Source organism: Palaemon carinicauda, chromosome 41 (assembly GCF_036898095.1).
Source record: "Palaemon carinicauda isolate YSFRI2023 chromosome 41, ASM3689809v2, whole genome shotgun sequence".
Taxonomy (NCBI): Eukaryota; Metazoa; Arthropoda; class Malacostraca; order Decapoda; family Palaemonidae; genus Palaemon; species Palaemon carinicauda.
In genome coordinates this window covers 27,983,249-28,000,870 of record NC_090765.1, presented here as the reverse complement: position 1 = coordinate 28,000,870, position 17,622 = coordinate 27,983,249, and the positions used below count along the sequence as shown (strand labels likewise).

Below are 17,622 nucleotides of genomic sequence, written 5' to 3'. Positions count from 1 at the left end.
ACTTTACCGCGCGAGGTGGGGTTTCCCTCAATGGTGTGATGGGGGAACGTCTCACCTCACGTGACTCCCCTGAGGACGGGAAGTCCTCGTCCGAAGGGGAGGGAGAAAAAGTCTGGGGGGAGGGAGAAAAAGTCTAAGGGGGAGGGAGAAAAAGTCTAGGGGGGAGGGGGCCTAACTCGAAGACTTACGAGGAGACAGCTTCGTCCTTGGAGAAGTTACCGCGTCCGAAACTCCTCTTTTCCTCTTCAGGGGAGTAGATGCAGCCAAGGATTTGGGGCCCAACTCAGAGAGAACAGGCTTGAAAGCCTTTGCTACCGCTCTGATTAGAGCCCCAAACCAGGGCTGCCGGCTGACGGCTGCGCTGTCAGACACTCCCTCTGGAGGGGAGTTCGCCTGTAAGGGGAAAGAAGATAAAGAAGAAATGTCACTGGACCTTTCTGGAACCTTCCCCCCTACAGGAGAACGCGCTGTTCTGCGCTTGCGGGGAGGGAATGCAGTGATGGCGACCTTACCACGCGTTGTCCTGCAGCCTCGTGCGTGGGAGGGTATTGGCGATTGCGCTGGCACTCGTGCGATGGGGAATACCCGGGGTCGCGCGCGGGAGACAAAGGTGAGTGCGGGCGACACTTCATAGAGTGCGCAGGAATCAGATTGCGCGCTCGTGCGTGCGAGAGAGAATGTTCGCTCGCACACGGGCGCGCAGGATCAGAATGAAGAGCCCGTGCGGGCGAGAGATCGTGCGCTCTAGATGTCGATGAACGCGCACGCGTGCGCAGGAGAGATATCTCTTGCGCGCGGGCGTGCAGCTGGACCCTGCGTGCGTTGACGCACATCAGGAGGGGATGGGCATGGGCGCGCAATCTCGTGGGCGCTTGTAGGTGACTGCGCGCAACCTCGTGGGCGCTGGAGCGTCGGAGAGCGCCGGCGAGTAGGAGAAGTTCAAAACTTCCCTACTGCGCCCAGATCCGAATATCGTGGGCGCGCAGGAGATCGTTGGCGGGGAGAGCGCTGGTGCGCAGGCGAATACTGGCGCGCAGGAGAGCGCTGGCGCGTTGGAGAACGATGGCGCACAGAAGGTTGAGGGCACGCAGTAGGACCCTGCGTGCGTTGGCGCACATCAGGAGGTGATGGGCATGGGCGCTTGTAGGTGACTGCGCGCAACCTCGTGGGCGCTGGAGCGTCGGAGAGCGCCGGCGAGTAGGAGAAGTTCTAAACTTCCCTACTGCGCCCAGATCCGAATATCATGGGCGCGCAGGAGATCGTTGGCGCGGAGAGCGCTGGTGCGCAGGCGAATACTGGCGCGCAGGAGAGCGCTGGCGCGTTGGAGAACGATGGCGCACAGAAGGTTGAGGGCACGCAGTAGGTTGAGGGCGCGCAGTAGCGCGTTGACGAGTAGGTGAGTGCTGACGCGCAGGCGAGAACTGGCGCGCTTTATCAGGAACAGTAGGAGAGCGCCTGTGCGCTAACTCCGAAACCTCAGAGAGGTTAGTAGAAGCGCGCAGGTGAGCGCCGGCGCGCTATATCGGCAACAGTAGGAGAGCTACTGTGCGCTAATTCTGAAACCTCAGAGAGGTCAGCTGAACATTGGCGCGCATATTTTGCATGGCGCGTAAGGGACGTACGCGCTAATTTTTTCGCGTACACCCTTGTTGCCCCGAAGGGATCGGTTCCTGTTTATAAAAACAGGTTTAGTTGGCGCCCATAGCGCATCAGCACCCAGGAACGGCGACGGCAGGTCAGCAGGTCTGACGGGTGGAAGGTCGGCGTGTCCATTGTAAGGACGACCTTCCACCGAAGGAGATCACGAACGATTCGCAGAGAGGTCCAGGGTTGTAGTAGGAACAGTCGGAGATCGATGACAAGGCTCCTCTGCGGCGAAATGCGGCGATGATGACGAACCGAAGAGGCGCCTCCTCACACCCTTGTGAGGTGAAGGAAGGCCTCTCCGGCAAAAAGGAAGGCAAGCTTGACGGCGTATGCGCCCTCTGGGGGCTGTTGGGTCAGCAAGCTGACCATCAGCAGTCCTCCGAAGAGGAGTTTCTGTAAGTGAACTCCCCCGAGGGAGAGAATCATCGGCAGGAGAGACTGTAGGACTTAGTTCCTCCCTTGAAGGTTGATCAGAGGGAGAAAAACTAAGCCTTCCGCTACAGCAGGTTAAGCAGTTGCAGAGGTATTAGGAGATACCACATCGGATACCTATACCAACGTCGGCAATTGCTTGACAGCAGCACCCAACCGGATGATGTCAAACAAGGCTTCCTTGGAGAGCGAACCTTCGAGCCCCAAGGAAGACCAAAGCTGAAATAAATCAGCTAATTTAACATTTGAATTTAATTCCTCTCATGGGGAAGAGGAGGAGCTGCCTCACTAGGGGAAGCAACGCCCTCTCTCGAACCTCGAGGTCGGGAAACAGAACCATGGTCTACGCTACCACTCGACGGCTTCTCGTAAGAAACCGATCGAGTGGGAGCTTCGGAGGAGGTTTGGGCAACGGAAGAAGAGTCCTGGGTTTTTCTCCTTACAAAGAAATCTTCGAAGGAGAAAAATCCCGCCTGGACTTCTTCTCCGTCGCCGAGAAAAACCTCTCCCACTGGGAGGTAGACCACTCCCTACATTCACCACACTTATCAGTTCTATCACACCGTTGGCCCTTCATTAAGGACAAGGGTATGAGGGTCCGTCTCAACCGCCGACATAAAAGTACCACAAGGGCGGTCGGGAATCCAAACATAGCTCATGATAGCAGAGGCCAACTTCACAAACAAACCTGGAGGAGAAAAAGCAGAAAGACATTAATGGCTGTCAGAGAGGTGAGGGTGAGAGCGGACACGTCCAACTATCACCCGAGCCGAGAGCAAAGTGAGCTCAAGCACAGGTACAGGTGTGTGTGTGTGTGGGGGGGGGGGGGGGGGTTAGCAGGCTACACTCCCTAACCACCACTAACTAGCGGTGGGGTAGTAAAACCTCGTTAAAATTCTAATGGCTCGTCATTTCAGCTACGCCGAAAGTAATAACCCCTATTAAATAGCGTGGTTTGTATGTTAGTTACGGAACAAACTACAGAGAAGAAAGTTGATCAAACCGTGATGAAAGACATGAGCAATAATATGAATAGACATACAGTAAATGGTTAAGACAATTCTTGAAAATCCTCCCAGTAATCTGGAGAACAATGATGTACACACAAGTAGACAAACAATTATCTAGGGTAATAGTTAAGACTTTACCAGACCTCACTGCAAAGGTGCACTATCTACCTTTTAGAAGATTGCCATACTTTCTTTCCTTTCTCTCGAGGTTTGTCTGGGCAACATTTTAAGACAATTGAAATGTCACTATAAATTAAGAGCTTGTTTCTAAAAACATATCTTTGAGAGAGAAAAATGTGGTGGGTGACAACTGACTGGATTATTTATTAACTATGTTTTGAGCACTGCCCCTTTGTATTCATTCTCCAATGATTTATTTCTGAGATAACTTTTTAATCTCTTCATAAACAGGTTTTACAGGCTAACAAATGCCCAGAAATATCTTTACCAAGGCAATTTCACCTATTCGAATACCTTGACAATACTGATGTCTAATAATCCCAACACGATGAAATGTACATGTTAAAAAGGATTGTTAATCCTGCTCTACTGACCATATATAGTAATGTTAATCTTACATAAAACCATTTCCATACGATATTTTGCAAAATATGAATAAATAACACATGCACAGTAGTGTTAAATATATTTAGTACAGTTATAAAATGCAAAATAAGTAAATAAATATGGAATATGAGAGAGAGAGAGAGAGAGAGAGAGAGAGAGAGAGAGAGAGAGAGAGAGAGAGAGAGAGAGAGAGAGAGAGAGAGAGAGAGAGAGAGAGAGAAAAATATGTCTAACATCTTACCTCTTGGTTTTGTGGAGAGAGGATGAGTGTCTTGACCTGTTTCACTTGCTGCTTCTGACCAGGAATAACAACTCCTGTGTGGGTGTGCGAGGTTGTGGTTAATGTTGAGCTTGTGGTTGTGTTTATGGGGGGAGTCTGAACAGAAGCAGTAGCAGTAGTTGTTAATGATGGCAACACTGTTGTCATACTGACTGTTGGCATGCTAGAACCCACAACAGGTGTTGTATCACTATTACTTACTCCATCACAAACTGCCGCAGGTATTGTTACAGAAGGATAATGAGATAAGCCTGAATTGTGGGATGTGTTCTTCAGGTTAGGGTTGTTCAGCCCATTGGGCAGAGAGGACAGGTTTTGTTGGATAATTCCACTTGCACTAGAAGTGCCACTGGCCTTCAGTCTGTCATGTAAACTTTGCTTAATAATAACAGGACTGGAACTGGCTGCTGGGACAGTTTCAACTTCTTTGTCTTTTTTTCGTTTTTTATAAGATTTTGATTTATTTTTACTAGCTTCTATCAGATTTTGACTTCTTTGTAGAGTAGCGACATACTCATTTTGATAGCTGGGAGGCTTGCTACCACTCTCACTATTCTTTATTGCAAACACACCTGAATTACTATTAATATGACTAGGAACATTATCATGATGTAAAGCACTAGCTATCTGGGGATGGCCTCGATTTATTGGCACATTTTCTGAATTTGTATAAGTTACATTAGTTTGTGGAGTGAGTGCAGAGTTGGTAACAAATGGTTTGTGGCTAATAATAGCACCAGACACAACACTGTTTGTGGCACTAGAAGACGCAATCACAGCTGGACTGGGAGGCACTTGGCTGGCTTGACTTGCAACAAGGATGCTAAGAGGCGCCGGCGAGGAAAAAGTTGTACCAGTAGACACCACATTTTCGGAAGGTCGACTAATCACACTTCCCACACTGACCACTGCAACCATTGAGCTTCCATCACCCATAGATACCTGCATGGGAACAGTTGTTGATTCTCTGGTACTAGTGGCTACTGCCTGATGCCCAGATGGGATGGATGTCAATATGGGGGGGCCCGAAGCAATAGTAGTCTTTTCTGATGTAGGCAAATGCAATGCCTGCAAAAGGTGTGTGTTTTGAGCTACCCTAGAGATATCAGCACCTGTTTGGGTCTTTGCCACCACCTGAGTGACCTTTGCTGTTGGAGGAGACTGCAACTGAACTGGTACACTTCGGGATGTTATGGTTTGACCCTGAACAGTCACGTTTGTGGTTACCTGCGTTGGAGGAGTCAGTAGCTGCGTGAATGAGGGCAGGGAACCAACTGTTGGCAGTATACCAGGCCCAATAGGGCCATTGCTGCCAGACATAATGGTGGGCATGCTATTGTTCATCACATTAACAACTGTTCCACTGCTGGTTACTCCAGCAACTGTTGAAGTCGACACAACACCTACGGCACCACTGCTGATAACCTGTACTTGTGGTTGATTGGAGGGAATCACTAACCCTCCCACCTTTGAATGAAAAGCAAACATTTTAATTTACAAACATTTAAGACAATTTACCAAACTACTTACCATATCCATCATATACAGTATATAATGTAGCTCGGCAAAGGAAATCTATTGGACAACGTCATTAATTGTATAATTCTGAATGATTGAACACTTGATATGTCATTACATCATGTTTGCAGATCTTATAGAATTATGGAGCAAAAGCACACCCCTTGGTTATATCCAACTGGTACAAGTGTCTTGATATCCCTAATTTTGTAAAATCTAAAGTTTATCTATAATGTGCAAATTAATCTTTATTAATTACATTCTGCCTTTAACTAGAGTTTGCAAGATTGAAAATACTATATTGCATTGGTAAGTTTATAGTAAATCACCCTGCCTTATATGAAATCTTAGGGTTATTTAAAAAATTTTGCTAATGGCCCCACATGATCTGGAATCTAATTGATAAGCATTCTAAAAATTACTTCTGTAGTTAATTACTTTAGAACCATTGTTGCATAAGGTGATAAATGTGAACCTATAACTAATTGTAAAAGGATATAATACAAATGTGCAATAGTTATGCTAAAAGTTTTCAATCTGTTTTTTTTTATACATGATATGTTAATTAAAATCACAAATTAATGAATGCAATCATATATTGAAGCTGTTTGATTAATATAATGATAAAGGCATGGTTCCAAAGTCATATAGCAATGTTCTAGACTAAATCCTTCTATGAATATATTAAATTTAAGTCTCAGATACCAAAATAATCTAAAAAGACTTCTTCCAAAAATTTGATAACAATTACTGCCAAGTACTTTCATAAACAGTGAAGTTCATAACTTACCGGAGAGGGAGTTGGCACTGAAGATGCCGCTATGTGAGTTTTAGATGGATCAGCACCTAGGATAACCTTTCCACTTGGATCCAGAGTCAAGCACATCCCACTTGGCATGGTGGTGGCTGTAGGTAATCCTGTTTGAGCAGAGCTAATAACAACAGTCCCCTGCGGTACAGGATTATTCATCCCTACCAACATAGGCTGATGAGTCCCAAGGACAACATGATTAGTACTGTCGGGAATCCCGACGGTAGGTGTTGTAACCGTCTCGGTAATAGATCCTGCTGCCTGTGCGGTTGTAACCAGAGTTACCACTGGCGCCGCTGTCTTCACACCTGTTGATACCGATATCTGACCCACTTCCATGCCATCACCTCCTAACCCTAGTTCATTATCATCAAACAGCATCATATCTCCCATTATACCTGTCTCTTTCAGGATATCATTCAGATTAATTGAGCCTCCTTTACTTTTAAGCTTTTCATCTTTTGGGTCTTTCTCTTTCTTTTTCTTTTTGGGCTTCTTCTTTGCAGCTTTATTAGAGTCATTCACAGTTTGATTGTGTGGACCTGCTTCAGTACAGGATACAATAGGAGGGGCAGGGGGAGGAGCAGGAGGAGGAGCCACACTTTCATCTATCACAGTTTGCTTAGTGGTGGTTATCACAGACGGGAGGGAGGAAGGAAGAGACGTTGCTAGCTGCAGTGGTGCCCCAGGCACAGACACCTGAAGCTGCTGTCCAGCACTTGTCATATGCAGGTGACCCATGGATGCTGCCATGTTTGCAGGAGCTACTGAGGAGGGAGCAAGTTGCAAAGGTCCTGAAGCTACTTGGGGAGCTAATGTACGCATTGTAGCACCGCCTGCTGTTAGTAAACTTGAGAGATTTACTTGGCCTGTTGGTAATGCAACCAATGTTGGGCCATTTGGGGTGGGTATTTGCTGTAACTGTAGTGGAGCTTGTGGAGCTACCAACCTAATAATAGGTTGATGACCTCTTGCACTTTGAGCTGTCCCCATTACTCCTGAAGCACCTAAACTGGAAGCAGCATTTTGTGGAATGACAAAGGCTGGTCCTCCTTGCCCACCAGTTGGAAAAACTACAGTCTGTGGCTGACCACCTTTCGCCCCAGTACTGACTAGCTGATGCTGACCAGGCATCGGCACTAAAAAAGCTTGTGCTGGTGCCCCTGCTGCCCCACCATGTCCAGATGGCCTAACTAACAACACCCCATTGGGTTGTTGAATAAGGAAAGGTTGTTGGAGGCCTGACTGCAATGGAGAATGATTAATAACAAATCCTCCAATGCCCTGTTGACTGGTCATCATTGTTGCTGTTTGTTGACCAGCAGTTCCAATAACAATAGGTTGCTGCCCTACAGGTGTTACAGACCTTGTGCTAATTATAGACTTCCCAGGTGGTGGTGGTGGTGGTTGTCCAGTACTAACAGCCTGAGGGGGTTTTGGCAACAACTGTTTTGGTTGAATAGGTTTATGAGCTGGGGTAGAGAGAGATTGACGTTGCTGGGTTGGTTGTGGAGAAGGTACTATCTGAAAAATCTGACCACCTGACACCATCTGTTTTACCCCGCTCTGCTGCTGAACTGTTGTTTGTGGCAATGCCATTCCATTAGATCCCACTACTTGTGAAAGTGGTAACTGGGGTACAAGGCCTTGAACCATACTACCATTTCCCATCACACCTTGCACCATTCCAGCTGCTTGTTGTTGAGGTATGGCAGTAGCTATGTTTGTATGAGTTTGAGGAGAAGGAGAAGGAGTAGGTGGGGCTGGAGATTTCATAGTCCCAACACTAGTGTGTGGAGATGGTGCAGGAGACCGAGTTGTATAAGGGGCAGGACTCTGTACAGACGGGTGTGGGGACGGTGTTGTAGGATGATAAGGAGATGGACTTGGAGAAGTGCGAGGTAAAGCTGTTCCAGGAGATTTTGTTGGGACTGAAAAAGGAGATGCTACAGATGCGGGGGACTGGCCAGACTGATGTAAGGTAACAGGAGTTTGTGACTGTTGTTGCTGCTGCTGATGTTGCACTGTTAATGTGCTTGGAGTGACGTAAGAAGGTGTAGGGGCAGTAGTAAGTCCACTAGTTACCATCTGCGATGTGGTTGTGATTAACTGACTACTATTGATCACAGATCCACTCTGGATGAGCTGACCACCTGAGAGAACTTGCCCTCCTTGAATAACTTGACCACTTTGCAATAGCTGGCCTCCTTGCAGCATATGAGCTCCATGTAAAACCTGGCCCCCTTGAATAAGAGAACCATTGTGTAACACTTGCCCTGGTAGCAACTGACCTGTTGGCATAACCTGTGTAGATCCAGGTCCTTGTAAGAGTTGAGTCCCTTGTAGAAGCTGAGGACCAGCAGATGTTAATATTTGTCCCCCAGATGTTATTACCTGACCGGGAGGCCCAACCAACTGGACACTACTTGGCATGACCTGTGTGGGAGCTGGAGCAGCTGCAGCTTGTGGTAAAACTTGAGGAGTTGGTTGTGGAACAGTTGGAGGGCCAGCTGTAGCATTTTTGGCTGCAGGAGATACCTGTGACCTAACAGCAACTGACCGGGAAGTCGGATGAACTGACAACTGTTGCTGTAAATGGGAGGCCTGCTGTATAGACGGTAGACGAGATGCAGTTGTAGTGAGTATTGCAGGAGATATGCTATGGCCAACATTTTGCTGATGAAGAGAAGTTTGGGGTTGCACTTGAGGTTGTGAATGTTGCTGGGGAGCAAAAGTTGTGGAGGAACCAAATAATTGTTGCAGGGCTGGATGTTCATTTTCTCTATTTCCTTCTCCTCCACTGGTTGAAGGGGCTCCACCCACCTGTGGAGCCCCAGGTGATGGAAGGGCTACATTTTGCTGGTGATGTGTATGTGGATGCTGATGTTGCTGTTGCTGCTGATGCTGGTGTTGTTGATGTTGCTGCTGAGACTGAGCCTGTTGCTGCTGTGGATGAGATGCCCCTTGAGGTGCAGTTGGGAGACTTGATGGAGGCAAAACCTGCTGTAGGACATGTGAGTGACTGAGAGGGTGGCTGCCCCCTCGAACTTGTCCAAGGAATTGACCATCAAACACAAGGCTGTCCAGGCAACTGTTGATTAGACCAGGGTCTGTTGAAGGGGTCACATTGTCGAAGCGAGGAGAGTCTAAGCCCTGCCAGAGGAGACCACCGTCAGTGGGAAAACTCTGCCACCGAATAGAAAGTTCTCAATAAGATTACTAAAATTAACATATAACATGCATATCATATGAATTTGAAATAAGAAAGAAAATGGCTTTGTCTCTTGGGTTCCATAAAGAATTTCATACACATGCATTCCCTGTTCTTACCAATACTGTGCTACATAGATCTGCTTTGGATAAAAATCTGATAACACAATCAAGCTCATAAAAATAAAATACATACACAAAAAGTACTAGGACATATTTTGAACACTGAAATACACTCAATATAAAAACTATTGTTGAGAAGAAAAAAATAGGTAAATACAAGTGTAGAAAAAGAAGAAAAAACAAAACTGCTTATAAATTTTAAACAAAACTGCTTATAAATTTTTTTTCATTGACAATAACAATACCAGATTAATGGAGTTTTGGTGAATATAAAAAGAACAAAAAATTTGAAAGACAAAGGTTCTACTGATCTTTATCTATGTATTTTTCATCTTTGCCTCCCATTTGCCTGTTTCCGACAATTCTGTCTTTTACAGGAATGTTGAGCTGATCTGATGATGGTGGCCTATGTGGCATTTCCCTGACTTTTGAGACACCAAATTGGTTTTGGGACCTATTTGTGCATGCACTGGTAGGGGACTGGAAACTTTAGAACATTGCCAAAGCACACCATTAAGTTTCATGTGTTTGTGTCAGTCAAGATGAGAGAAGAAAATTAATGCAATATGTGCAGACATTTATATTGGCCATTTTAAATAGTTGCTATATGAATGCAGTGTGCAGCAATTCTGCTGAAAGGATACAAAAGTGGTGAATCTAATACATGCACAGAACTTAAGTAATGCTTTGAACAGTGTGATATGCTTTGTATATATATATATATATATATATATATATATATATATATATATGGAGTAATAATTTCCTGAATGACGAAAATTCTTACATTGAGGGATAAACAATCTTGTTGTGTAAGGTGTCAGTATTTGTTTATAGTAATGTATTAAATCTAATATTCAAGTCTATTGGATTGAGGATTGGTAATATTAATTAGCTTAATTGATTTAGGTAGATATTAAGTTGCTTTTTTCAAAACATTTTTGCTGATCTATCAAATTAGTATCAAAGCCAGTTTAAAGTATTATTGGAGGTAAAATTGTGAGTTTACTATGAGTAAATGAAAGTAATAGTTTACGTGTAGATAGTAGATTATGTTTGATTTTGGGCCACAGTGACCCAACCCACTATAAGTTCACTTGAGAGAATAGTAAAATTATAGATGTATATGATGGTCACTAAATTTTCCATAAACATATATAAATGGCACCATATCGTGGTTTTCCTTAGTGTAATACTAATCTTCCTGGATTTTCAAACCATTGTCTAATTGCTTAAGACTATTTTCACAAATAAATTGCATAAAAACAGTAGATCTAATAAAATGACAGATTTGCTCTAGCCCAGATTTTTCAATTTTTAAGATTTGATATTCCTACTTCTATAGAAATGTAGATTTTGTGCCAGTATTTTATTGTCAATAGAACTAACCTACAAAGCTACCTAATTGGAGTCTCTTTTTGGCACTGATGAGCATTACAAAACCATATTATAAACTTTTATCAGGCCTTATTAACTGATGTTACCCTGAAGACCATGTTCATTTCAACAACTGCTTCAAGCATGGTCAGTGATCTTTAAGACTTTTTCAGTATGATCTTTCCCTCCTGGAATTGAAAAAGTTGCTATATCTTTCAACAGACTTTGTGGCTAAAATATAGACTTCAAGCACGATAATTCCGCAGCTCATTTTGCTATTCCTTCTTTATTGTCACAAACTAGAAATAGCAAAGATCTACACTGTTTGACAAGGGACATTAAAATGTATATTAATAAAGGGAACTTTCAGTTCTTTAATTGATAGTTCATATAAAAATTCAGGCTATACGTAAAAATGCTATTTTTTATGACTGACTACAAATTTTGTGAGCTTACAATAATGTGTTGATTACCTCTATATTTGGCAGTCATACATCTAAAACTCTCTTGTATAATAAAAATGCCTATGGTTGAATTATTGGCCTGATGTTGCTCTTCATATGAGCTCTCACTTGTCATTTCAAGTGGACCATATTCCTTCTGCCGAGTTAGTGTCCAATTCCCTTCCCTTCATGTTACTAAGCTAGTTAAATTAAAACTCATGGGATAGTAATGAAACAAGTATAATTTTTCAAAGAAAAAATTTCTAAAATCCAAACTGTTAATGTTTAATCAAACTGTCCACTGCATGACCCCAATGTTTTTGTGATATCAATTCATATCAAACACAGAAGCATAAAGATTAGCTAAGAAGAACCTGAGGTAACCATTTGTGCATGTATCAGCATAGCATGAGCAGACCTTATTTCCTCTAGTATTGATCGTTAATTTATGTTGAAAGTTATGTTTAAAAATTAATACAGCTTTGACGATTATTATTTGAAAAGCCTGGAACATTATAGCATACCTCTCCATATTGACCTGTCTAGTAACACTTCTTTATCAGAAACAAACTTTGAAATTATTTAGATTTTAATCCACAAACTCAGGATAATTTCCTAACTTATATTGTACAGTATATGCATTGGCAGTTTAATAAAGTACACAAACACAATACCCTAGTTCTACAGGCACCTTCCATCTGTAAATTAGAGTAAAATTGCTTTAATGTAATTTAAAAGCACATAAACATGGTTCAAATTTCAGGAAGATAATTGGAATACATAAATCATTTGCAAAACCACCACAAAGTGCTAATTTTTAACTTGCAGAAACCAATAGCCATTTTAAAGATCTGGAGTTTTGCCATTAATGCCATCATATACCTAAACTAAAGCTCTCTAAGAGTAGTCTCTACAAAACTGAGGGTATGAGTGCAAAGAGGAGTCAAAAATGTAGTGGAATGGCTGACTTTTGTCGATGTCGCTGTACAGTGCTTATAGTGAAGAAACTTTACAGATACTACTGAAGAAGTTTGGAAGTTTTTCAAAGAAAATAACTGGAAAATTGATTTGACCTAGAGTATGGTTTTTAAGGGAAGAGCAGGAAAATCAAACAATGAATGAAAATGTGGAGGTGGGAGAACAGCAGATAATTCATGTAGGAATCTGAAAGTGAAAGTAACAGAAAAAACAGAATAACAGGACTGAAAGTAACAGAAAAAAAACAGAACAATAACAGGACAAGTGAATCACTAAATAAGTGAAGCAAGTAGGGTGTACTGTATCTAGATGATTTGGAAAAGAAGAGGGGTGTTTACAGATGCACAAGTTGAAAACTAAACCTCTACTTTCATTTCTTATTCTACCCTAGCATATCTTAACCATCATCTGGTATGCCTCTACGTGATTTCTTCTAACATGAATCTGTATCTCATACAATCTCTTTTTTACCCTTTACCATATTTTCAATTTGAATTCTTTTATTTCTTTCTTAATCATTCACAAAACGACCACACCCTAGAACTTTGAATATTCCCATATACTTCCCACTTCCATAACTTAAAGACTATCCTGTTTACCTTTTACCTTTTATAAATATACTGATGTGAAACCACATACTAACTATAACAATGTGTAAGTCATAACTAAATACAGTAAGGTAATTAGTCATAAGCTACTCCCAGTTAAATTAACTCTGGTTTAGTTCATGATAAATATACAATCCTATTTAATCATAACCTAAATTAGTCTACTGTTAACATTTTCAAATGTTTTATTGAATAAAGATGTATGCCAAATAAGGACATATTAACAAGACTTTAATTTTAACAACAATGACCTCTATAGCTTTTTATCTTTCTATTATGGATACATCTTTACTTGAAGCTTCAAAGGGAAGCCTAAATAGAATCAAATGAAAACATTCCTCCCTCACACATGAAATTCAAACACCTATTCACTAACAGAATGAAGTCAGCCATTTGCTAGCTTGAAGCTAACCTAATTTTCCTAGTATAGTAATTGTGTTTGAGAATGCCAGCATAGAACAAGTTTGCTGATTTTTTTTATACAAGAGGTAATTGTGATATCAAAAAGAAAGTATGATAGAACTTCAGGTATCAATTATGATACCACAGTTTCTTATAGTGCACATACTTTTGTAAACTGACGAACGCTTCTGATGTACTGCCATATGAAGTCAAACTTCACTAATGTCAACACATACCAATCAAATGTTTCTTTTAAATCAGCATTTCTAGCAAATTTCCCATGATGCTGAAATATCTCACCAATTTCCACTTCACTTAATACTCATCCATCTACCTAACACAAAACCGTAATCTCCCTAAGCTTGAAGTTGCTTAATATTTCTAATATCTCAAGAGTCAAGCAGTAATTATATAGTATTAGTACTATATCATTGTCCTCATATTCATCACTCAGGCAAAATAAATTTGTCAGAACTGTATTCACAATCTATTACAACCAATTTAAGCACAAACTGAAGGAGGGTATGTTTTACAGCATTTGAAATTTTTAAATAGAAAAGACAAAGCCATTTTTATTGAAATCATAATTATCACAAGTGTAAAAAAAATATAATCAATAATGGAAATAAATATATAATAACCTAAAAATAAAACTTCCACTATAAATAAGGAGAAAGAAATTCATGATTTAATCATACATAATCAAACCTTTCTAAACCTAATAAAAATACAATGAAACATAAAACAATGTAAATTCTTAAAAAAATAAAGAATAAAAATTACAAAATCACAAATCTTAACTAATTTGCATTTTTCCTAACAGTACTTACCTTGAACTACTTTCTTAGGACTATCTGGGATCTCCCCCTATCCGACCAATAATTTTGCGTAGTTCCCCCTATCTCCGTTTACTTTGTTGGGTCGCCCCGTGGTGGATGGATACTCGCCCTGAGGCGACCCTGGGTCATCGCACGAGTGTGTGCTGCTAGGTCTGACTCTCCAGTAAGCATATGTGAAAATACTATTCGAACTCCTGTAAGGCACCAGGGGCAGGATAGGCGGGCAATAACCCGAAAGTAGTTCGAGGTAAGTATTGTTACGAAAAATACAAATTACTTAAAATTTGTGATTTGTTCCAACACGAAGTACTTACCTCGAACTACTTTCTTAGGAGATTTACACTTTAGGAGGCGGGGGTGGACTTACAGGCCGGACGACCCGCCATACCGGTACGTGATACGGGACCTAGATAGGAGGCTAGGTCCAGGGTAGGAGAATCAGGGGAAGCAAGCAAAAGTCTACTTGACTGAATATCTCACCTTTATGCATAATCCGGAGATAGTCTTCTACAATATCCATCTCTCACATGGGAGGAGGGAAAGGAAGGGGACAAAAAGGGTAGCAAGGAAAAGGGGGAGAAAGGCAGAAACTTGTGTCGCTTGTAATTACTCCCCTCAGGCTACCCCGGGGCTTTAGCCTTAAACTTGTTGAAAGGCGGAAATGACTGGTCCGATGGAGAAGGAGTCCAGGGACTTCCTCGTACAGTCTTTCAGGCAGTGGGCCGTAAAGGTGGACTGCTTGGACCATGTGCCCGCCCGCATGATTTGACCTACTGCCATGTTCTTGTCGAATGCCAAGGAGGTGCTAAGCCCCTAATGTCATGGGGTCGTGTCTTGCCAGGGACTGCCGACCCCTCACTGTCATAAGCCCTTTTATGATTTGTCCAAGCCAGAAGGAGACCATATACTTAGACACTGCTTTCTTCACTGGGCCTGAGGAAATAAACAGACTTTTGATGCCCGGCCGAAGTCTGGCTGTCCTGTTAAGGTACTTCCTTATTGTTCTCACTGGGCACAGGAACAAGTCTTCTGGGTTGTCTGAGTGAGCGATCGCCGGGATCGAGAACCCTTCAAACCTTGGGTCTACGATGGCCGGATTTTGTGTTTTGGCCACAAAATCAGGCAGAAACTTAAAAGCCAGGTCCTTCCATCCTTTCGAGTGTGAAACCTCGAACGACAAGTCGTGGAGTTCACTCACCCTCTTGGCTGAGGCCAGAGCTAGTAAGAACACTGCCTTGAGGGTGAAGTCTTTATCCAGGATAACTTTGAGAGGTTCGAAGGGTGGCCTAGACAAAACCTTGAGAACCTTAGCCACGTCCCACTGCGGGACCCGAGAGGCGCGGGGAGAACAAGATTGCTCGAAACCCCTGATGAGCATGGAAATCTGACGAGAGGCCACCAGGTCAATGCCACCGAGTAGAAATACTTGTCACAGTGCTGCTCAGACCCCTTTGATGGCTGAAATGGAAACCCCTAGGTAGTCCCTTAGGTAGACCAGGAAGTCTGCAATCCTGTGGATTGATGCACCCAGGGGCCTCAGGTTCTGAGCCGCATACCACTTCACAAATGTGGCCCACTTGGCCTGGTAAACCATGACCGAGGATTTCCTAAGATAACCGGTCATCCTCGAGGCTGTCTTCTTTGAGTATCCTTCCTTCCTTAGTAGAGGCCCGATAAACTCCACGCGTGTAGCTGAAGGCACTGGGGGTTCTCGTGAAACCTTTGGAAGTGGGGCTGGTGTAGCAGATCTTCTCTTAACAGCAGAGACCACGGAGGAAGGATATCCGGGTCTTGTAGGTCCGCGAACCACTCCCTCTCCGGCCACCAGGGCGCTACTAAAGCCAACCTTGTATCTCTTGACTGCCTGATCCTCTTGAGAACCTGCCTGAGAATCCCGAAGGGAGGAAAGGCATATACGTCGAATCCGTCCCATGAGTGTTGGAAGACGTCCTCGAACGCTGCTGCTGGGTCTGGCACAGGGGAACAGAACACGGGGGGGAGCTGTGTGTTGAGCCTTGTGGCAAAAAGGTCTATCACCGGTGAGCCCCACCTCTGGAGGACCTGGGCTACCTGTGGGTGTAGGATCCACTCTAACCCCACTACTTGTCCTGTCCTGCTGAGGCTGTCAGCTAGAACATTCCTTTTTTCCCGGAATGAACCTGGCTGTGAGGCTGATGTGTTCCTTTTCGGCCCATTCCAGTATTTGAAACGTGAGGTTGCACAACTCCCTTGATCTCAGTTCTTCCTTGCTTCTTTATGTATGCCACCACGGTGGCGTTGTCGCACATGAGTGCTGCCGTATTTCCCCGGAGACGATGGACGAACCTTGCGAGGGCCTTTTGGACTGCTAGTAGCTCGAGCATGTTTATGTGAAGGGTCTTCTCCTCCGGGGACCACTTCCCCTCTGCTGTTTCCAAGAGCAGATGGGCTCCCCACCCCTCCTTTGATGCGTCTGTGAAGAGCAACACCTCTGGAAGAACGGATGCAAATGGTACCCCCTTTAGGGTGTTTGCCCTGTCAGACCACCAGAGGAGCATGTTCCTGGAGTCCGGAGACATCTTGACCAGTTCCTGAGGAGGGACTCCCGGTGACCAGCAGTCCTTCAGGTTCCATTGGACTGGCCTCAGCTTGAGCCTCCCCTGAAGAACCAACTTCTCCAACGAGACCAGGTGGCCCACGAGCCTCTGCCAGTCCTTGCCTCTCATTAGCGCACCTGTCAGAAATGGTCGAATAACTTGATCCAGGTTGCTCAGCCTCTCTTGAGAGGGGAATGCCCTTCCTCATTGGGAGTCCAGGACCATCCCTAGGTACGTCATCCTGGTGGTGGGGACTAACTGGGACTTTCCAAGTTGATGGTGATCCCCAGTTCCCTGCAGAAATGCAATAGCTTCGCTCCTTGCTCCTTTAAGACTGTCTCTGAGGCTGAAAGCAGCAACCAGTCGTCTAGGTACCGGATCAGCCTGATGCCCTGCTTGTGGGCCCAGGCTGATACTACAGTGAACACCCTCGTGAACACCTGAGGAACTGTTGACGGTCCAAAGCAGAGAATCCTGAACTGCAAAGACTGGGATCCATCCCCACTTCACTCTGAGGAACTTCCTGCTGGAGGGATGCACGGGGATCTGAAAATAGTCGTCCTTGAGAACCAGGGACACCATGAAATACCCTTCCCTCAAGTCTGCTAGCACTCCTTGAGCCAGCGGGAGGGCCACGGGGATTGCTGCCAGGAAGTGGAGGGGGCCTCCTGTCTAGCTGGTGCCGTAGGTGGGTAGGACAAATCCGCTGATGGTCTCCTATGGGGAGGATGTCTTGCCACTGACTGCCTGGGCTCCACTGAGTCCTTAATTTTGCCCACTCTCTCCATAGTTTCCTTTACT

The 17,622-nt window shown here is 44.0% G+C and overlaps 1 protein-coding gene across 6 annotated transcripts in view; it reads right to left on the bottom strand.

The window, feature by feature from the left end:
- The window catches only part of LOC137632473 (mucin-2-like), a 196,832-nt gene that overhangs the window by 49,549 nt on the left and 129,661 nt on the right, over positions 1-17,622 (bottom strand). For 5 of the 6 annotated variants that reach the window (XM_068364422.1, XM_068364420.1, XM_068364419.1 and 2 more), the window contains 2 exons: positions 6,245-9,451; positions 3,898-5,403 (listed from right to left, as the gene is read on the bottom strand). In XM_068364422.1, the coding sequence (XP_068220523.1) occupies positions 3,898-5,403; positions 6,245-9,451 (4,713 nt within the window). The remainder of the gene's footprint in view (positions 1-3,897; positions 5,404-6,244; positions 9,452-17,622) is intronic. The other variant, XM_068364424.1, reaches the window with a different exon arrangement.